Source organism: Benincasa hispida, chromosome 1 (assembly GCF_009727055.1).
Source record: "Benincasa hispida cultivar B227 chromosome 1, ASM972705v1, whole genome shotgun sequence".
NCBI classification, from domain to species: domain Eukaryota; kingdom Viridiplantae; phylum Streptophyta; class Magnoliopsida; order Cucurbitales; family Cucurbitaceae; genus Benincasa; species Benincasa hispida.
Window position 1 is genome coordinate 38,697,735 of NC_052349.1, and position 22,667 is coordinate 38,720,401.

General features: G+C 36.4%; 1 protein-coding gene across 1 annotated transcript in view; it reads right to left on the reverse strand.

Annotated features, from left to right (window-relative positions):
- The window catches only part of LOC120088830 (protease Do-like 7), a 55,830-nt gene that overhangs the window by 30,179 nt on the left and 2,984 nt on the right, over positions 1–22,667 (reverse strand). The window contains 8 exon segments of the mRNA XM_039046278.1: positions 1,565–1,630; positions 1,931–1,987; positions 2,082–2,147; positions 15,254–15,343; positions 15,448–15,573; positions 16,617–16,653; positions 17,922–17,980; positions 19,237–19,371. Coding sequence (XP_038902206.1) covers positions 1,565–1,630; positions 1,931–1,987; positions 2,082–2,147; positions 15,254–15,343; positions 15,448–15,573; positions 16,617–16,653; positions 17,922–17,980; positions 19,237–19,371 — 636 coding nt within the window.

Here is a 22,667-nt window from a genome sequence, read left to right on the forward strand (position 1 = left end):
AAATTGACAGAAATAACACTATCAAGTTTTTCACTTTCCAAAACTAGCACGTTTTTGAAAATTTGTTAAACTAGTTTTTCTTGGTGCATCTTGGTATGGATCGACCACCAAGATTTAGTTAAAAATTAACTTATTCTAACTTATTGCTTGTTTTAGGCCTTCTCAGTGAAATCTCGGGTAGTATTAACACCGAGATTGTACTAATTTTTCCAAATATTATATAACCTTTCCAAATCTTATACCAAATTTCATATCTTTTCAAATTTTCTCCAAATTCCATTATTTTTACCAAATCTTATATCAAATTTTTATATAAGTTTTCAAATCTTTACCCTAATTTATGTTTCCATAATTTTATGAATTTCTAATATTTCTTTTGGAAGGAAACAAAACTTTTCATTGATTCCAAATGACCCATTATGATTTTTCAGATGGAGCTCAAGTGCAGTGTAATTTTTAATTTTTGTAAAAAAAATCAAATTTTGCAAATAAAAAATTAAGATTTGGGAAAATATAAAGAATTTCAGTGTTAATCTATTCAAGATTTCACCGAGAAAGCCCAAATATATAGAATCTCAGTATTAATTTTGGCCAAGATATACCGAGATTCTTTAACACCTCCAAATCTTACTTATTTTTTAGCAAAATTTGATCTTTGGGCTGAAAAATTTGATACAAAATTTGTCTTTACAAATATTTAGAAAAATTGATAGAATCTCGATATTAACTACCCGAGATTTCACTGAGAAGGCCCAAAACAATTGATAAGTTAGAAAAAGTTAAAATTTTATATAAATCTCGGTGGTCAATCTCGGGCGAGATGGACTGAGAAAAACTATTGTAACGAGTTTTCAAAAAAATGTGCTAGTTTTGAAAGATAAAAACTTGAGCAGGCTATTTCTGACAATTTTCCTTCATTTTTCTTAATGAAAGTTGTTGTTTATAAATTTTTTAGGAAAAAAACAAAAAAATATATTATTATGCCTTAGACACGAGGAATTTTTTTGAAACTATAACCAAGCTGCAATCCTTCAAGATTGAAAGGTAGTGCTCATTAGTTTTTCTTTGAGAGGGGACTTCTCATCTCCCTCCCCATGTGTTGTTTTTGTCATCTCTTTTGTGATTAATTTTGTGCGTCTTTTGTTTGTTGTAACTATGAGCAAAAGAACTATTTTTTAGCCAAAGTACATTCACAAAAGTGTTGCATCCATTCCCCACTTTATAGGTGGTATGTTGAAAACTAGCGTCAATGTATGGAAAGATAAAAATATCTTTCCAGGGACCTTTTGCAGAAACTTATAGGATGGGTTGGGTCTCAACTTTATGGGTTGTGGAGAATCACAATTTACTGAAATTACATCCCATCTCATGATAGGATTAATATTTCTCATTTTCCTGGTCATGATGGTTGAAGAAAATGAAACCAACGTAGTCACATTCTTGTCCTCACCACATACAAAATGTCAACAAAAAAGCTAAACCACTGAAATTGTCGTTAAAACTAAGAAACAACATAGGTATAGAACAAAGGAATGAATAATTCCAGATTAAAGATTCTCCTTACTTCTCCATTCATGCGAACAAGCACATCACCTGGCTCCAAAAGTTTATGGGCAGGGCCACCAGGTACCTGCAACATTGACAAAATAAATGGTAGGTTAATATAAAGCCTATTCTTTTGAAAGAAAAACTATTCACTAAAGAATGAATACACAAGGGAGCTCTCTTCCCTTTTCTCTTTTCTACTAAGAAACAAAAGTTCCCTTGGTTTATGAAAAGCAACATATTACTCTCCCTTTCGGAGTGAAAAAAGGGTATCAAAAGAAACCAGCTAGGGGGGAAACTAAAACCCCCCAAATTAATTCAAATATCATTATAATATAAAGTCTAATTGTAACTTGAAATTACAAAACAAAATAAATATTATTACCACGGAGTCTACAACTAGCATTCCAGTTTCACTAGGTGGAGAAGCCAGGCGAACCATCTAAACAAAGAGTCGTACAAACAATGGAAAAGCTTTAATTTGTTTTGAAAATAATTCTGGAAAAGAAAGAGAGTGGTTTGAGCATGAATTAAACCTGCTCAGTTTCACTTCGGAGGCCAAGCCTGCGTATCTCATCAAATCCTTTGTGTAGAAAGGTTGCCTATATTCAAAAATGGAAAACAAGAAGAAGATGATGATGATGATGATTTCAAAATGTGAATTTGTGAACTTAATGTAAAAGTAATGCCTCTCACCTGCATAAAAGCTATTAACATAATAAAGTCGCACAAAAATTCCAGTGAGTCAAGTTATTCACCCCACAATAAAATCATAGCCAAAGCAGACAATACTTAAAAGAAGTCGTTGCATATTTTGATTAAAATCAGGTATGGCCCATTCTTGGAGAAGGATTCCAGATACATGAATTATCTACTGGGAGTATGATTTAACTCATTCTTCTCACCAACCACACCAAGCAAAAAACAACTTCCGATGTTCTCTGGGTAGACATCAAAAAACAATTTTGCTGATCTTGAATTGAATCCTCAGTCAAAGGATTTGTATCTATTCTTTCAAGGATACATCTGGTGCAGGCATTTATTGGGCATTTCGCTTTAATTGATACAAACTAGCACTTAAAGCTAGTAGGTGGATATTTAGCCGCTAAAGGCTTATCTAGCCACTGGAGGGTTTTTAGTTAGATAGTCAATTAGCTGTTAGTTTGCCTATACTGGTATAAATATTAGCTCTCTTTTCTTTTTTTTCTTTTTCGGAAACGGTAACAAGCTTTTCATTGATATAATGAAAGGAGACTACTGCTCAAAGCACAAAGCTCAAGATATAACGATACAAGATAATAATCATAATAATCCAGAGCTCTATGGATCAGTAGGTGCACCAGGACATCTCAACTAGATTGACACTCCTATAGCACCCTCATCATATCCATTTACAAGATGAAACTATCAAACAATAATCAAAGACTGCTAATTAGTTACAAAGAAGATATAAAAGCATTCCAGTTGAGGCAATGTCCTGGATAGAATAATCAACAAAAAAATTGGACTGAAAGCACCAAGAGGAAGCTAATAGGCGGGTTGAACCAAATATGTCTAACCATTCGGTAGCCTTCTTGTGGAATACTCTTTGGTTTCGTTCAAACCATAATTCTGAAATTAATGCTTTAACCACATTGGACCAAAGAATTTGTGTCTTAGAAGACAAAATCGGTCCAATCAAAATATGGGAAACATTGCTGCGAATGTTCTGTCCAAAGACCCAATGTAGATTGAAATAAGAAAAGAGATTCTCCTAGCATTTTCTGGAATAAGGACAATCAAAGAACACATGTTGTAAGTCTTCACTACTTGCTAGGCATAAATGGCAGATGGTGGGTGAAAGATAATGAGATTAAAGTTTATGTTGCAACACTTCAGAGCAATTAAGAGATCCAAAAATTAAAACCCAAACGAGAATGTTGATTTTCCTCGGGCTTTTGGACTTCCAGCGGGCCTAGAAAAGCTCTTTTTCCAAAGGGAAAGATGAGTTCAAGTGCTCTGATAAGGACTTCACTGAAAATCCTCCAGACAAATTCAATGACCGGACCCTTGCATGAGCCCTTTGGGTTGGTTTTTTGCCTTCAAGACAGCCCAGTAATTGCGGAATTCTGAGAATTCCTCATCCTTTAGAGGCCTTCGAAATAACAAATTCCAATAACAAAATTCCGGGTCCCAATGTTCGCTAATGTTACCTTTAGGCACTGTAGCAACACAGTAGAGATGAGGGAAGCTTTATTTGAAAGAAATGTTGGAGCACCATGGGTCAAGCCAAAAATAAATGTTGGTTCCATTTCCCAATTTGAAAGTTGCAAGGGGTTCAAACTTGATCCATGTCTTGGATATGCTAATCCAAGGGCTCCTTATGTTTCCCCGAGGTATGCCAAAAATGAGGGTCTACTCCATGAATACTCTTTACACCATAATGAGTCATGTTCTTTTAGAAAGCGCCAATTCCATTTGAATAATAATGCTAAATTCCTATTCTGCAGGTTACCAATTCCGAGGCCACCTTCATGCAAGGCTGTAGAGACTTTCTCCCATTTAACCAAATGATTATTTTGCTACCCTTCTGGCCTTCCCAGAAAAAGTCGTCCATTATCCTCTCTATTTCAGAAATTATGGAGCAAGGCATCTGTAAAATGGACAAGTAATAGGTTGGCAAATTTGCCAAGACAGCATTACATAAGGTTAATCTTCCCCATCTAGATAGGTTGTATCTCTTCCAACGATCAAGCTTCAGATGGATTTTGTCCTCAATTGGCTGCCAAAAAGACTTCTGTTTCGGATAGCCACCATAAGCCTAAGTAAAAGGTAATTTTCCAGCTTTGCAATTGAGTCTTGTGGAAGTTGAAATCAGTGAATCTTAATCAATGTTGACTCCATACAAAGCAGATTTATCCCAATTTACCTTTGCCCCGGACACCATTCAAAGAAACCAATTACTTGAATAAGTTTGTCCAACATATTTTCATTGCATTTGCAAAATAATACTGTCATCCACAAATTGAAAAGTTGACAAATGAACCTTGTCTTTTCCTACCAAAAAAGCCTTCGAGCAAACCACTATCAATGTATTCAATCAATAAAAGCACTGAGAACTTCACTTACTATGAGGAATAAGAAGGGTGATAAGGGGTCCCCTTGGCGAAGTCCCCTTGTGGCAAGAATGCGGCCTCCTGGTCTTCCATTAATAAAGACCGAGAACTTTGGGTTATTTATGCAACCCATGATCCATTCAACCCATTTTGCATGAAATTCCATTAATTAAGGATTTTTTCACGAAATGACCAATCCACATGGGCAAATGCCTTTTCTAAATCCAGCTTTAAGATCCAACCCTTCTTCTTTGCTCAATAGTCCTCTAAGGCTTCATTGGCAATGAGGACCGGGCAGCTCTCTCTTCTAAACATGCAGATTTCAGTTGATTAATATATTTTAATTTCATTACATCAAATGGTGTTAACACACCCTATCCGAGTTCTTGATATTAGATAAAAGACATTTGTGAGCTTGACAAAAGCCATCCATGGATTGCAGAAGCCTCCACCAAAGCCCAAGATCTAGACCAATGCTTGCAGTCAGTTGAGCCTTCAGTGGAAGACATTTGGAGTGGACACTACCGAAATGGTAGTAGTAATTTACTCAAGTGGAAGACTACTTTACTTGTCAGTTATGAAGGCCCTGGAAAATAACGTTGAGACAGAAATAGAGCTCTTCTCATCAAATGGCTTTGGAAGTTTGCTCATGAATCGAACGCTCTTTGAAGGAGAAATGTTGTTGTCACATATGAGGTGGATGATTTAGGTTGGCTGCCTAAAATGGCAATAGGGAAGAACCACTTGGGTGGAAAGCTTTATTACCCAAAGGGAAGCTCCAACAATCAGCCTTGGTTTGACTTCGCTAAAACAGCCACTTTGTTTGATAATTCACTAGTTTTGTAGTTGGTAATGGGCAGTGTATCAACCTCTGGTATGATGTGTAGCTTGGCTCATCTCCTTTTAAAGACGAGTTCCTAGATATTTTTAATCTCTCTTAAAATCAGAGTGCTATGGTGGCTTACTGCTGGGAGCTTGGGATAGCGATCAGGGAACCTGTAACCTAAGTATTAGAAGAGGCATTTTTGACTACTCAATTTGAAAGTTTTTGTTTGGGCTCCTACGAAGATAATTTATGTTGGTATCTAGATTTCTTGGGTCATTTTTCTACCAAATCTATTTTCTCCAGCCTGATTAATGTGAGACCACTCTCAAATGTGCCTTACTGAACCTGATTTGGGGTTTCAAAGTCCCCAAGAAGGTGAGATTTTCTTGTGGTTGGTGGCTTATCGAAGCTTGGATACTCATGAAAGGCTCCAAAGAAGATATCCAACTCTTGCTCTTGGCCATCGATTTGTCCGTTATGTTGGAGTCATGAGAAGCCTTTAGCTCACATCCTTTTGCATTGTCCCTTTGCAAGACGCAATTAGGACAAGATGTTAGTCACTTTTAATCTTCATACTCGCCTTCCTAACAGGTGGATAATTGGATGTTAGACCTATGAAAAAGGCATTCTTAACAAGGCCATTTCAGAAATGTTTGTTTGTGAAGGAGAACGTAATTAGGGTGAAGGATTTTAGATCTATTAGCCTCATTACGAGTGTTTACAAAATCCTTGCAAAGATTCAGGCTAATCGGCTGAAAAGGGTGCTCCCTTCGAAGAATTCTGACACTCAAGGGACTTTTGTTGCCGAAAGACAAAATTTGGATCAAACCCTCATTGCTAACGAGGCGATTGAGGATTATTGAGCTAGGAGGAAGGAAGGTGTGCTTTTCAAGATCTATTTTGGAAAAGCTTATGACCATGTGGATTGGAAGTTTATGGATAAGGTGATAGAGAGGAAGGGTTTTGGTTATAAGTGGTGAATATGGATGTGGGGTTGTCTGAGGAATTTTAGTTACTCTTTCCTTATCAATGGAAGCCCCAGAGGTAAAGTTATGGCCACGAGAGGTCTTAGGCATGGAGATTCCCTCTCTCCCTTTCTCTTCCTCTGGATGTTTTGAGTAGGATCGTGAGTAAGTGTATGGAAGGTAATGTCATTGAGCCGTTCAAGGTAGGATGGATCAGATTCCCTTTTCTCACCTGCAATTTGTTGATGATATGCTCTTCTTTTTCTCTAGAAAGGAGGAATCGTTCTTTATGCTGAATCATGTTTTAGCCTTCTTCGAAGAAATGTCGGGGTTGAAGATCAATAGGGGAAAATGTAGTGTTATAAGAGTCAATTATGATGAGGATAAGCTAAAAGGTGGGGAGTGGATTGGGTGTGACGTTTTGGTGTCTCCCTTATCTTGGTCTTCCTTTGGGTAATAATCCGAAGTAAGTCATTTTTTGGGACCCTAATGTGGATAAAGTTCGGAAGAGATTAACCTCTTGGAAGAAAGGCATTTTCTCTGCAGCAAGAAAGCTCACCCTAATAAAGTCTGTTTTGAGTGGTATTCCTGTTTGTTACTTTTCCCTCTTCAAAGCCCCGTGTGAGGTGTGTAAGGATTTAGAGAGATTAATGCGAGACTTTCTGTGGGAAGAGGTTGACGAAGGGAAAGGTAAAGGTTCCCACTTGGTAAGGTGGGAGATCATTGAGAGGTCGGTCGTTAAGGGGGGATTGGAAATTGGGAATTCAAGGATCCGTGACAAAACTCCTTTAGCCAAATGGTTATGGCGCTTCACCTTTGAACCTAACTCTCTATGGCGTAGGATCATTGTGAGTAAACATGGCCCCCATCCTTTTGATTGGCTGTCCAAAGAGGTTAAAGGTTCCAACCGGAATGTTTGGAAAGGGATTTTGAAAGAGCTTCCCTCTTTTTCTCCTTTGGTCCGTTGCGTGGTGGAGAAGGGGAGAGACAGCTACTTTTGGGAAGACCTTTGGGTGGGAGAGAAACCTCTCTGTGGTTTCGTTCCCTCAGTTGTACCACTTGTCTTCCCTCAAAAACCATTTCATAGCCCATTTTTTAGTATGGTCGAGGAGGTCTTGTTCCTTTTCTTTTGGTTTTTATCGCTCTCTTTCCGATAGGGAAACGATAGACGTGGTTGCTTTTCTTTATTTAATTGAGAACCACCCCTTTTGTTTGGGTAGAAGAGATGTGAGAATTTGGAACCCCGGTCCTTTGGAGGGCTTCACTTATAAGTCTTTCTTTCAGAGTTTGGTTAGCCCGCCCCCCTCAGGTGAGTCGATCTTTTCAGTGCTTTGGAGGATTAAGATCCCTAAAGATGAGGTGTTTTTCCTGGCAGGTTCTTCACAATCGTGCCAATACCTTGGATAGGCTTGCTAGGAAATTGCCCTCACTTGTTGGGCCTTTCTGCTGTATCCTTTGTCGGAAAGCAGAGGAGGAACTGGATCATATTCTTTGGCGGTGCAGGTTATGCGAGCAACGTTTGGGATTCTTGTCTTCAAACGTTCGATATGTTGAGTGTTCATTGTAGAGACATCAATGCTTCATTTGAGGAGTTCCTCCTTAATCTGCGTTATGGGGAGAAAGGCCGTTTTCTTTGGAGTGCTAGCATGTTTGCTATTGTTTAGGTGTTATGGAGGGTGCGTAAAAGGAGAGTGTTTAGGGGTGTGGAGAGGGAATTTAGGGATCTTTGGTCTCTTGTTCATTTTCATGTTTCCTTTTGGGCTTCGATTTCGAAGACTTTTTGTAACTATTCTATAGGCATGATTTCGAATTGGGACCCCTGTCTGTAAGGGTGTCCCCTCTTCATAGGGCTTGATTTTTTGTATACCCTTGTATTCTTTCATTTTTTTCTCAATGAAAGCTGTTTATTCTCATAAAAAAAAAATAAAGGATGTTAGAATCCTTGAGAGGATGGCAGCTGGGTGACAAAGCTAGAAACATCTGTTGTGGAGCTTGCGGTTGGAGAGAAATAAGGGAATCTTTGAAGAATAGTTCTCTATTTTTGAGTTTTGATTAAATATTTCTTGGTGGTGCCATAGCTTAGCAAATTCTTTTGTAATATCCCCCCTTCATTGATACTTTTGGATTGGCATGCACTTTGTAATTATCTCCTTGGAAGGGGGCTCTCCCATCCCCTACCCTTATGTTGTTAAAAAAAACAAACAAACAAAAAAAAGCAATAGGGAGCTCTAAATGAAGAACTTGAACAGACATGGACAAGAACATGAAGGGTTCTCCACTTTCTTTTTTTAAAAGGAAACAAATTTTTCATTGATATAATGAAAAAAGTGTAATGCTCAACTTCCAATGAAACATAAAGAGACAATAAATGAAAATTAGACAAATGAAGAGGATACAATGTATCCAGAGAATGGAGAGCCACTCTTTGTAAGTTAGTACTTCCTAATCTCCCTACTTACTATATGTCTTCTTTCCTAATGCCCGAAAAGGTGCTTGCAATCTTGAAAAGAATTATGAGAAATTTTTTTCTGGGAGGGGCATAAAGGTGGCAAATTAAATCATCTCGTAAAATGGGAGCTTGTCACACAAGGACAAGAAGATGGAGGGCTCGGACTTGGAGGTTTGAGAGCACATAATCTGGCTTTATTAGCCAAGTGTGGATGGCAATTTATCGATGAAGAAAACTCCCTTTGGTGCCAAGTAGTAAAGAGTATTCATGGGAGAAGCTTGTTCAATTGGCACACGACTGGAAAGGTTAGTCCAAGCCTACACAACCCTTGGATCAGCATTTTAAGATCTTGGCTAAACGTGGAAGCACGGGTTCTTTTTCAGCTTGGAAATGGGAGCAAAATTGCCTTTTGGCTTGACCCTTGGATTGATAAAACGTCTTTGAAGGTTTGTTTTCCTAGTTTATTCAGAATTGCTCTCAACCGAAATGGATCGGTTTTGGATCATTGGGACACCTCCTCCTCATGGTCCATCTTCTTTCGAAGACTTTTAAAGGAGGAAGAAATAATTGCTTTCCAGAATCTCTTAAGTCTAATTTCCAAAAGAAGGGTGATGGTTTGTCCTGACAAGAGAATTTGGTCATTAGAAGCTAATGTGGTGTATTCTTAGTTAAATCCCTAGTTACATATTTATCATTGGTTTTCCCTTTAGACAAGCATTTGGAAAAATGCGTTGTGGAAATCTAAGAGCCCTCGTTGGGTGAATATTATGGTTTGATTATGTTATTTGGGTATTTAAATTGCTCTTCTGTCATACAAAGGAAACTGCCATTGCATTGTTTGTCTCCAAGTATTTGCTCACTATGTTTGGCCGATAAAGAAGGATTTGCAACACTTATTTTCTTAATGTAACTATGCTGAATAGTGCTGGCAACGTTTATTTGTTTGTTTTGCGTTCTCTTGTATTGGAGTTCATTTTGTAATAGTTGTTATTTATTGTATTAGGGGTGTATTTTTGTTATGATGGATTGGTTATTTGGTCCATAGGCTGTTCTGTTTTATTGTTTTGGAAATGATGGGAGTGCTAAGGGGGTGTCAAGCTAGTTAAGATGTCCGGGTGCACTCACTAATCCTTAGGTTTTAGTGCTCTTGTATCTATTTTTGTAACTTGAGCATAACTGATGTAGCGTAAATGAGAGTTTTATTCAAATGATTCAAATCTAATGAATACAAGAGAGGGGTTCTCTATTTATAGAGAATGAAGTGTGAGATAGGGTAACTAATTCTAAACTCACTAAATTACCTCAATTTCTATTACATCATATTCTATCCCTCTCCTCGAGTTTAAAAAAAAAAATTGAATAAAAATAGTGGGCGAGTCATTGTTGCAAGAATACTTCTTTCAATGATTACAAAATACTCACGGAAAATTTCCTTAAGATCATGAACATGTCAAAGCTTCCAAATTAGTGATACCTCCAAAGATGTTAAAAATTGGCGTAGAAGAACCTAGAAATATCCTCTTCCTTGAAAAATACAAAGCTAAATTGATAAACTAGTGTAGCCCAATATCCTCAGGTCACTTCTTTAAAATAGATGGGTTGGGCCTGATTGATGAAGAAAAAACCTTTGTTTGCAAATCTTTCATCGTCGTCTTCCTTGCGTGTTTCTATAACAAGTTTGGCTTTCCTTCCTTCGTGCAATGAATCAATTGCAAACAATACATTTTTCTCAATTTTCTCCATAGATTTTTCATTCAAAATTGGTTGCACAAGCCTTGATTTCAAAATGGTTTTACTTACTTCATCTCTACAGAGATTTCTTCTTCATTCTCAACATCTCCATCTTTGATTTTCAAATTTTCGATCGATTGTTCTTCCTTATCCAATTCAAACCGTGCAACCTCGATGTCAGCTCCTTCAATTTTTTCTTTTTCGCCTAATATGGCCTTCACACTTGTGTTTCATATCTCAACCTGTTTGCTTTCAATTCTTTCATACACGTCTCAAATCTCTTAGCCTTTCTTTTTTGTTTGTTTTCAGTATATTTTCACACCTTGTTTGATTGAATTCTTGATCTTCTTGAGTGCTTAAATGTAGTTCTTGAAGGTTTCTTGGAAAATCTTGAAGATTATAATTATGCCTTTCTTGAATTTTGTAGTAATAATTCTCTCCTTCACTTGACAAATCAGAATTTTGCAACATATACCCCCCTCGGTTTTCTTGTGGTGGAAATCTTGACTGATACAAATTTCTTGAAGTTGGAATCCTGCTCGGTCTATGTTCTTGATATGGAACTTCAACAATCTTGGTCTTTCCTAGGTTTCATGTAGGTTCAAATCTTTCAATAAGGGTTTAGTCGTCTGGTTTCTCCTTGTTCACACCTGAATCTTGTGATTCTTGAATTTGAATACCACCTCTGTTCTGCCAATCAATGTGTTCTTGATAGTCTTCCACGGATTGGATGTCCAATCGCAGCAAGACTTGGGCTAACATGGAACGGATTTCTCCAATTTCCCCCTTCATCTCAAAGACTGATTTCTCAAACAAGACAAATGGGCTTCCACAACCTTAGTTGATGAGGACGCTTCCACGTCCATGATGTTTCGAGATCCAAAAGGAATGCGCATTGGATCGACGCTCTGATACCACTTGATGTAGCCTAAATGAGAGTTTTATTCCAATGATTAAAATCTAATGAATACAAGAGAGAGATTCTCTATTTATAGAGAATAAAGTGTGGGATAGGGTAACTAATTCTGAACTTACTAAATTACCCCAATTCCTATTACATCAATAACTCTCTATTTCATTCTTTCAGTGAAGATATGTTTCCTTTTCAAAAAAAAAATTATCTTGTACTCGTTGTTTCTTGTTTCATGTGACTTTGTATTTTGAGCATTGACCTCTTTTCATTATATCAATGAAAAGTGTTGTTTCCTTTTAAAAAAAAAGTGTGGTTACTTTGTATAGGCATATTGCCACCAACACTTGTGTTCTCCTATTCTCTACTTAGTCGTGAGTGTGTATTCTAAGTTCAAACACCCCTGTGAGAGCAATCGTGTTTAGTGTTTTTGCAGGTACTTTACGGGTAAATTAGAAGGTTGAACTAAGGAAACCTCCTCTCCTAAGGCCGCATAGGTAAAGGGCAAAAAATTCCTCCTTGGAATCGACCCCGTGACACTTTCCAAAATGAAATTCTTTTGTCATCTCCCAACTTAAAAACAGCAAAGGCTTCCACTTGCAACCAGGCTTTAGAAATACTGATCCATGAACTTCGAAGGCTCACTTTAAACTTTCCAGCCATGTACCATGAAAATTGATCCTTACCATGTATTCTTCGTACCACTTTACACCAGAATGAATCAGATTTCTGAGAGAATCTCCTGCCCCATATAGCCAAAGTACCAAGTTACTATTCTTTAAGCCACCAAACCTGAGACCTAAATCCTTCAAAATTTTGGATGCCAAATCCCATTTAACAAGGTGATTAGTTTTGCTGCCTTTATTTCCTTCCCAGAAAAAGGTCTTCATGATTCTCTCAATAATTGAAATCACGTTGGATGGCATTAGGAAGAGAGACAGTGAATAGGGAGATTTTCAGAAATGGCTTTGCATAAAGTCAGTCTTGCTCCAACGAGACATATTAAAGCGCTTCCACCGATCTAACTTTCTCTGATTCTTATCAATAATAGGCTGCCAAAATGAAACTTTCTCGGGATAACCATCCAAAGGAAGACCAAGGTATAGAAAGGGTAGTGATTCAACCTTACGATGTAGGCGAGAGGAAATGTACAGCAGCTTATCCTAATCAACATTTATGCCACACAATGCTGATTTTCACCAGTTGAACCTTCTGAACCAAACACCACTCAAAGAGTTGATTACCTTGATAAGTGCATCCAACATACTATCATCATACTTACAAAATATAAGTATATCATCTGCAAACTGAAGAATAAAAACATGTACTTTGTCTTTTCCCACAATAAAGCCTTCGAAGACACCCTTCTCATAAATAAGGTCAGTAAGTGCATATAAAACTTCACTAACTAAAAGGAATAAGAAGGGGAAATTGGATCCCCCTTGCCTTATACCTCTAGTAGCTTGAATGCGGCCTCTTAGTCTTCCATTAATGAATACTAAAAATTTCAATAACGGACACAGTCTTTAAGCCATGAAATTCATTTTGAGTTGAATCCTTTAAGCATAAGAACTTCAAGGAAATTCCAATCCACTCTATCAAAGGCATTTTCTAAATCAAGCATGAGAATCCAACCCTTCTTCTTATTGGAGCGATACTCCTCTCCAATGAAAGCACTTTGAGAAGCAAATATGATACAAGGCATCACTTTCTTTAGGTTTAAATACTACTTTAGTCCCTATATCTTTTATTTTGGTTCATTTTGGTCTTTATATTTGTAAATTGTTCATTTTGATCCAAGAAAGCATCAACTTCAGGTCTTTTGAACGTCTACCAACCTCTTTCTCGCGTCCAAGAGTACACTAGAGTCTCATTTAGATCTAGAACAAGCGTAAACACGTGTCGTTCCATGGGATGCAAATCTGGAAGAAGCATTTCCACATGGGGTTCAGTATAAACTTTAACTTGTTCTTCAATTGTCTTCCTCAAATCCAAGTAAACATCAACGAGTTTTGCAGGTACTGTCATTATTGTGGAGTAGAGCATGCCCTGAACTTTATCAACCCCAAAGACATCGTCCGTAGCAGTATGACTAGCAGGACGACGGAGAGCAAGCCTTCTCCTCAATTTCATCACAACTATAGGCATAGCTGGCTTAACCAGCAACCGCAGTTGCACCTGTGAGAGCACCAATCAAACTATACTTGAGAAAATTCAAGGGCTTACTAGAGGAGGAAGGAGAAGAAGTAGTAGTAGTGGGTTGAGCATCAGGTGGAATCTGATCGGAGACAAGCTTCTGTGACGCATTGAGGGCATCTTTGGAAGGAGTGGAAGTGAGTTCGGAGCTCATAAGATGGCCATGGTGATTCTTCAGCAGGGAAATGAATCAGGATCGAAACAGAGAGGACTCTTCTTTTGGTCCCTATACTTTAAAAATGTTCATTTTAATCCTTGTACTTTTAACTTTTTTTCACTTTGGTCCTTATACTATTAAAAAAGTTGTCATTTACTTCCTTGCATTTTCACTTTTAAAGGGTAAAAATGGTCGTCTTTTTTTTTTTTTTTTTTGAAAGTTCAAGGACCAAAATGAACCAAAGTCGAAAGTACAAGGATCAAAATGAACATTTTTAAAGTATAGAGACCAAAATGAACCAAAGTTGATAGCATAGGGGTCAAAGTGAATATTTTCAAGTAAAGGGACTAAAATGAATAAAAACCAAAAGTACAAAGATCAAAGTAGTATTTAAACCCTTTCTTTAATCTTTCAACTAAAACCTTTGTAATGATCTTATAAATGGATGTTGTAAGGCTGGCTTATAAGCCGAAAATATTTGACATAGGCTGCTGTCTCTTTTTTGGGAATCAAACATATAAAGTTTTCTTTAATACAAGCATTCAATCTCCCATTTTTGAAGAATTCCGCAAAAAGTACTAGAAAATCAGCACTCAAAAATCTCCCAAACTTGAAAAAAATGCCTTGTAAAACCATCTGGGCCTGGAACTTTATTCTTTTCAAGAGCTTTCAAAGCATACAATATTTCCTCGGCAGAAAAAGGGTAAGTTCTGTATTTTGAGCTGCAGAGACTTGAGACAAAACAACATTAACTGGGATACCACGAACCCCCTGGATTTGTTGATACAAAGATGCAAAGAAAGATAATACTTCATTCTCACAATCTCTAGAAGGATTCTCCACTTCTGTTATCTCCAAATTTGTCGACAAGCATAGACTCAGAAAAAGGTACCTCTACGAACACTTGGAAATGAAATGTTTTGTTTCCTTCTCAAAAAAAAATAAATAAATAAAACCCACCTTTGAAAAGATGTATCAACATCGTTTCCTTCCCTTTCGTTAAGCAAGCATAGCTCAATTGGTATCCAAGTGTGCTAGTATCCATGAAAGTATCTTGGGTTACCTCAGGGTGGAAATCCTAATTTGTACCATTGTTGGCTCCTTGTTGCGGAAACTATTATGAAAATGATGGATAGATGGATAGTTTTTAACAGCTTCAATAGATTCTTTCCAATCTTGAAAAACTATCTAGCAGCCACTTTATCTGCATTTATTTTATTTTTCAGAAAAACAATTTGATACATGCAACTAAACACCACCAAAGCATCAAAACCTCTTGAGAGAGGAAAACTAAAAAAGCTTCCAAACAGACTTAAAGGCAGGTAGGGGGATGAAAAACTCTGTATTTAAATTTCATAAGGATTATTTCAATAACAAACCTGAAGCGTACCACGGGGAATGGGAACTGCTTCCCACTTATGAGCATAACAATCCATACCCTTCTGAAGAAATGTCAATGCTCTAACAACCTGCACCAAAAACAATATTTCAATGTATCCTTAGTCCTAAGGAAATAAATCCACACCCGAAAAGCTGCACACCATCTGTTGCCACCAATATACAAAGGACATACTCTTTCCAAAGGTAAGAAAAATGCTGACGCACTTGAGGACTTGCTTCCAGCATTCAATGCCACTGCCTTGCCTTGCCAATCGATTACTGGGGAACCACTTGAGCCACCTTTTGTTCCAGATGCAGCCTGAAAAATAAAGATACCTTGGGAGATTAAACAGAGCATGAATCAATTCTAAGTCTTAAAACAAATCAATCGGCATCCTCAGAAAATAGACATGTACATGGGATATAGGCACAAAACCAATACAACGATATAAGACTGATTGAAGAATTAAATCTATCTATAAGGCCAACAGCAGTAACCTTACTCCAAAAACACATCAATGGTTGAAGCACCGGATGAAAGAAACTTTTTGGAAAGATGCATGTGTTGGAAATCGAACTTCTTCATTACAAGTTCCTTGCATTTTTTAAATGGTCCAATAACTTTGGAGTGTTTTGGCGGTTGTGAGAATGAAGTTGAAGTTGGCCTTTTTCCTTTTGCTTGTAAAGAAACTCTTGCTTCATTGAGTGAGTTTTGTTATCTTTATTGTCTTTGGGTTGGTCGTGGATAGTTTATTGTACTTTCGGTTCTTCATGGAGTTGTTTTTGTTCTATTGTTGGAAGTTCAATTTTCATTTTATCAATGAAAAGTTTTGTTTGGGGAGGGAAGTACGAAACTTGGAGAATTATTACAAGGAATCTACAATAGGAATTTTCTTTTTTAAAACGAAAACAAATACTTTCCATTGTTATAATGAAAAGAGGTTAATGCTCCAAAATATAAAATTCATCATTTCAATTAAAAGTTATGTCTCCTTTCCCAATAAAATGAGAAAAATATAATAGATAATTATAATTGATGGTGAGTACAAGCCAAATAAGATGAAAGTCTACAACTAAGAAACACCAAAAGTTTTGATCAATCAAGCAAAATATCAAATAAAAAAAATAACAAGATTGCTCTGCAACAGGCCAAAAAAAAAAATTAAATATCACCATGAGAAAAACGAGACGCAATACGAATGGAACTTTATTATTTTGACAACTTAAATAGGTTAGGATCTGCCATACACCTAATTCCCCTCCCGTTTCTTCAAATTTTTCTCATGCCATACAATTATTTCTAATCGGTTCTAGCAAAAGACAAAAAAGATTTATTGACATACAAAAAGTTAAATCACTCACTTGCATGTAGAATGTGTTGAAATCATTATATCCATCTCTGCAACAAGCATAAAAATAATCGTTATGCTACTAGAACAAAAAGATATTTAATAGATCTGACAAATAGCAGGCTAGAGGTCACAGACAACAAACAGAAAAACTATAACAATAGCATAAACATCGGTCCAAAATTCAAATCGAATCATGCTAATAATGCGCTTATCAGCAAAAAAGGAAAAAGGAAAAGGAAAAGAGAACAAGCTTCTACAGATTTTAAACAGAAAAATAGAACATTGGAGGAGAATGAACAGGGGTCACTTCTATTCCAGACTTCACTTCTTTCTTTTAAGAAACATAAACTTCAGTCCACCCATTAGGAGAATGTGCCAAAGGATAAGGGAAGGTGAAACCCATACATCAAAGTTGTTACAAAAAAACATCAATATAAATTGGTCAAAGACCATTTATTTGTCATTGAAGAGCCCAGTGTTCTAATTCCAGACATTATCTGGGGCAGAGTATTAAAATGTATAAATATAAAAGCCTATTAACATACATGCTGTTTTTTCTAATAAGAAATGTAGATTTTTTCATTGAACAAATTAAATGAGACTAACATACACATTGTTATAAACTTATAATTAGTGTCCTGTTAACACTTATATTTGTTAAACTTGATCACACCTTTAATATTGGTAAGCTACATAGGTGTCTTCCCTAGAATTAATTTAACCCACCTCATGCTTAAGAAGAAATTAAATTTTTTTTAAAAAAAAAAAAAAAAAACTACATAGGTATTTTCTTTTTTATGTTTGTTTATTTTACTAACTCCTTTCCAACATTACAAAAAGAATCCACTTAAATAATTTTAACTATTTAACTTAAATTAATTTTAGTCTTAAACCCAACTAACGTAATCTATCTAATTCAAGGGAGGAGAGTTTAGAAGTCCTTACATGTCCCTCAAGGATTCAAGATGGTCATTTTCTTAAGAAAATAATAAATATTGCACCAAATAGTAAATCCAAAAACTTAATTCCCATGATGAATTGAAAAATCTCATCATTTTAGAAAACAAAAATTATAACATTTACAAAAATCTGATTTAAAGATGTCTAAAATTGTAAATATATTTTTGGTATGACTTGAGTGTATGTTTATTTTTAATATTCTTATAAAAATTAGAAAATAAAAGTGAATGATCTACTACAAATTCTTTAACATAATATAAAGAAGCATAATACCAGGATCATAGATTCAATGGTAAAATTTGAAGTGAAGGAAAAAGTAATTTATGTAAAATACAATTAAATGTGCATAACATACTTCTTATAGTGAGGAGCCTCCCGATCCAGCCGAGCAAGGGTACCAGCTAAGATAGAAACCTGTAAAATTATTAAGTAAGACTCAATTGGCAAAAGAAAACAGAAAAAAAAAAAGAAAAGGAAATAACTGTCAGTAGGTATACATTAAGGATCATTAAGGATATGAACGAAGTTCTAAAATAACAATATATTACATTATAATATAGAATATTGGCTATTATCGTCTGCCACACATCCCATCAAAGCACTAATCCAACTACATTTATAATATAGAATATTGCAAGGCTAAGGTTACGTTTCTTGGTAGGTTTCAAACTATCCTAAATTCTTTTTTAATTACAACCTTCTTCTAATCCTAAATGATTGGAAGGCCCTCATAGTATAGCTTATTGGGAGGGAGGTTTCTCTACCCCGGGCCCCTAGGTTGTTTTTTGTGGCCTTTATATACCCTTCATTAATTATTAATAAATAAGTAAATAAATAACCACACCTTAAGGACAAGGTGCATACCTTATTGAAGCGGATAATGATAGCAATGTAATTAGGATGGGAGTGAGAATAATATGAAGTATTGAATGATATATTAGTATTTAAGTAAGGAGATGTTGATGGAGGTTAGTTATAAATAAAGTGGTGGTGTGGGGGTGTGGGAATGAAGGCAGGCAATTGTTTAGTTAGATTAGGAATTGAGTTAGTATACTCACGACAGAGGAGATTCGAAGTATCCCAAATACTTAGCACTATATTGTAATTTCGTTGTCTTTTATATTTCAGCATTTTTATGCAAAAGCACACTTTATTGCAAACAAAATGAAAGAATGCACGGAGTACATATATATATGTATGTATGCATATGTATGTATGTGCGTATGTATGTGTCTACATATATATAAATAAATAAATAAATATGTATGTATGTATGTGTGTGTGTGTGCGCGCACGCACACGCATGTATGTCTGTGTAATATGTAGTATGTATATATACATACATATATGTATGCATGTATTTATATATATATGTATATGTATATACATATATTGAGTGAAGTAATCTAACAAGTCCACTGTCACAAAATATATTGCCTTTCTATTTGGCATTTAAGCTCAAAATCCTACAAAATCTCATACTATATGATGAAGGATTAAATTTTTATTTGCATGCAAGAAAAGTACTTATTTGGCATTTAGCAATCAGAAAGATAAAGTGGGACTAAAACAAAGCATTATTGTTCTTTTTTTGTTTTCCTTTTTTGTTTTCCTTTCTTTTTTTCCTTTTTTTTCTTTTAGGGAAAAAGGACAAAACAATGTGATTGTACCTTCTCCCCACTATCATTACCAACAACTCTGATTTCAAGTCCAACACAAGCAGCCTCGGGTGCCAGGGGAATCTCCTCATAATTGAGAAATTGAATTGCACCAGGATCATATCGAAAGAAGCCAAAATCATGAACCTAATAATGATGATTGTGATGTGCAACAAACTATTAGTGTTCTCTTCCATCTCACCATTGAAAGAAAAACAAAGCTATAAGACTGCAAAACAGAGTTAAAATATGTTATCATTATAATAACATCTGGAGTCACTCATGTTGCAGAAAATGCCCTTCCACAAAATTTTTAACACTATACTTCAGAACCTATAAAATAAACATATTAAACACAAATGTGTTAAACTTAAACAGAGCAGAAGAATGAAATGAAATTAATGGGAATCAGAACTTCCTTATCGAAACAAGGGCCAAAGGCTATTCGGAAAAGGAGTGGACAAAAGAGGGGGGGGTTTTTCGTCTAGGTGCCTTCTTGTAACAGGTTATACTTCATCCAAGTCGGTATGCACTGTATTTTCATTTTTCAATATGGTAAATGCCCCCATCCCCCTCCAAGAATGTAACTGGTATAGGGAAGCAATGACAAAGGTGGACATCGACTGTATGGTGTTCAGTGTGGGAGAAAGGTGTAGTTAGAGGAGCGTGGTGGATCAAAGGTTTGGGACTAGGTGATTGGAGTTGGACCTAGTAACAGTTTCTTGGATTAGGAACTGTCTGGTAGCAGCGTCTAAGGCAGAAAACCCTTTAGGTTTATGGAGAAGGTGGTTGGACATAGCGGTTATCTTCTTCCAAGTTCTGTCCAATGTGAGGGGTAGGTAAAGTCCTTTTTCCTTGGAATCTTTCAGAGGGAAAAGGTCTTTAATCTTTATTTCACGAGGGTTGCAGGGTAAGGGATGGTGCTTGTTGGTTGCAAAGTTGTCAGGACTCCTTCCTCTCCATGGTTAGGAATCTAAAGGGAGGAAGGAGGTTTCCATTGAAGCTAGGTTGTCTTCAATTTTGTGATGAAAGTGATTTCTTAGAATGTGAAGGGGTTGGGGTAGGATTAAATGGAGTCTTATCAAAAAGGTCATCACCAAAGAGAACTCAAATGTTGCTATTCTATTGGACACTAAACATTAGATTATTGTGTCAGTTAGTGAGAAGTCTTTGGGGTAAAAGAAGAGTGTGGGTCCTTGTCCCTTCAAAATAGAGAATATCCGGTTGGATCACTTGTCCTTTAAGTCTTTCTTTCAATCATGGTGGAATGTGGAGGCCCCGAAATTGGGAAGGATGACATTTCATGAAAAAGTTAAAAGCTATTAAAAGGTAGTTAAAAGGCCTGGAATTGAGAGGTCTTGGAGGATCTCAGGATTAAGAAGCAGGAAGTCTTTTAGCTAATTATTGTTATTAATGGTTTCGATGAGAAGGGTCGGCTAGAAAATGCACTACAGGAGGAGTGGTTTTCTTTAAAAATGAATTTGCAAAGTTGGTAAGTATAGAGAATATCAGCGGGAGGCAAAAAGCTAAAGTGAGATGGGCTAAGAACGAAGACTACAATTCTGCTTACTTCCATAGATTGGCGGATGGTAGAAGAAGCAAGAACTTCATTGGTTCCTTGGAGAACAACAGAGGGGAGCAAGATAGGGAGGAGAACGAGATTGAGGAGGAGTTTCTATCTTTTTGCTCAGGCCTCTATGCCCTGGATGTGGTTCCCAAACTCTTTGTCGAAGATCTAGAATGGTGTCCTATTAAAGTGAGCTGACTGATTTGAACTCCCCTTTTTCATTGGATGAAATCAAGAATGCAATTTTGAATGTGATAAGAACAAGTCCCTTGGTCCTTACAGTTGTTCTTGGGCCTTTTTCTAGGATAACTGGGAGAGTATTAAGGAAAATCTTGAGTGGGATTTTAGGAAGCTCTTCGAAAGGGGTATCTTGGACAGTTTTCTAAATGAAATTTTTGTTCGTCTCATTCCCAAAAAGGAAACTCGAGTACGTTAAGGATTATAGGCCCATCAGGCTAGCTATGAGTGTGCATAAGATCATAGCTAAAGTATTGGCTAATAGACTGAAAAAGGTTCTCCCATCGACTATCTTTAAGGCTCAGATTACCTTCATTGGGGGGAGACAAATCTTAGTCTTAGATCAGATTCTCATTGCTAACTAGGCTAACTAGGACTATAGAGGTCAAAAATAGGAGTTGGCCGTCTTTAAGATTGACTTTGAGAAGGCTTATGATCATGTGGATTAGAACTTTCTCGAGGTCCTCGAAAGAAAGGATTTGAATACAAATGAAGAGCTTGGATTTGGTGTTGCATTAGAATGGTTTTTTTATTGGAGAGAAACGATTTTATTGATAAATGAAATGGCAAGAGTGAAAAATTCAACCACTTCCAGTGAATGTGAATTACAAAACTACTGTGATTAAATAAGAAAAGTTATAATGGGTAAAAGGTTGCTTAGTTAAAATGGGTAAAAGGTTGCTTATTCTCGCACCAGACAGAAGTTTCTACAAGTTCCATAAGATGATTAAAATTGTAGGAGACCTCCTTGAAGACACAACCATTCCTAGCACCCAAAGAGTCTAGAAATTCTTTGTCGGAAGGCAGAGGAAAACTTGGACCATATTCTCTATCACTGTGATTTTATGAGTTGTGTCTGGGATTATTTTTTCTAGACGTTTAGTATGATGATCATAGAGACATCAGTATTATAATCAAGGGGTTCCTCCTCAATCCACCTTTCAGGGAGAAAGGTTGCTTTCTTTGGCTTTCTGAGGTGTGTGCGGTCATATGGGTCTTGTGGGGTGAGCAAAACAGTAAGGTGTTTAGGGGTGTGGAGAGGGATCTGAGAGAGTTATGGTCCCCCGTTCGCTTTCATGTTTCCCTGTGGACTTTGATTTCGAAGACTTTTTGTAATCATTCTATAGGTGAGATTTCGTATAGTTGGAGTCTCGTCTTGTAATGAGAATCTCTTTTTTTGTGAGCTTGGCTTTTTTGTTAGCTCATGTATTCTTTTTTCTTTTCTCAATGAAAGTTGTTTTCCAAAAAAAAAAAAAAAAAAAAGTATTCTTCCAAATCACTGTAGATCAAGTGTTTGGATTTTAGTTAGCCAAACAAAAAGATTACAAGGAGATGACCTTGGTGTTCCTTTTCCATTTTTCGTATTCATGGAATAAGAGCTTTATTGTAAATTCCATGTTTCTCGTTGGGTCGGTGGCACGGTCTTTTTGTAATTATTCCTTTTTTCTTAAGAAGATAGTTTTTGTAATTATTCATTAGGTTCAAATCTCCTTGATTGGAGTCCCTTTCTTTGATGAAGCTTCGTATTGCGGGCTTGATGTTTTATTATTTTTTATTTGGATACCTTTGTATTCTTTAATTTTTATCTCAATGAAAGTTTGGGTTTTCTTCTTGGAAAAAAAAAACACAAAACAAAAAA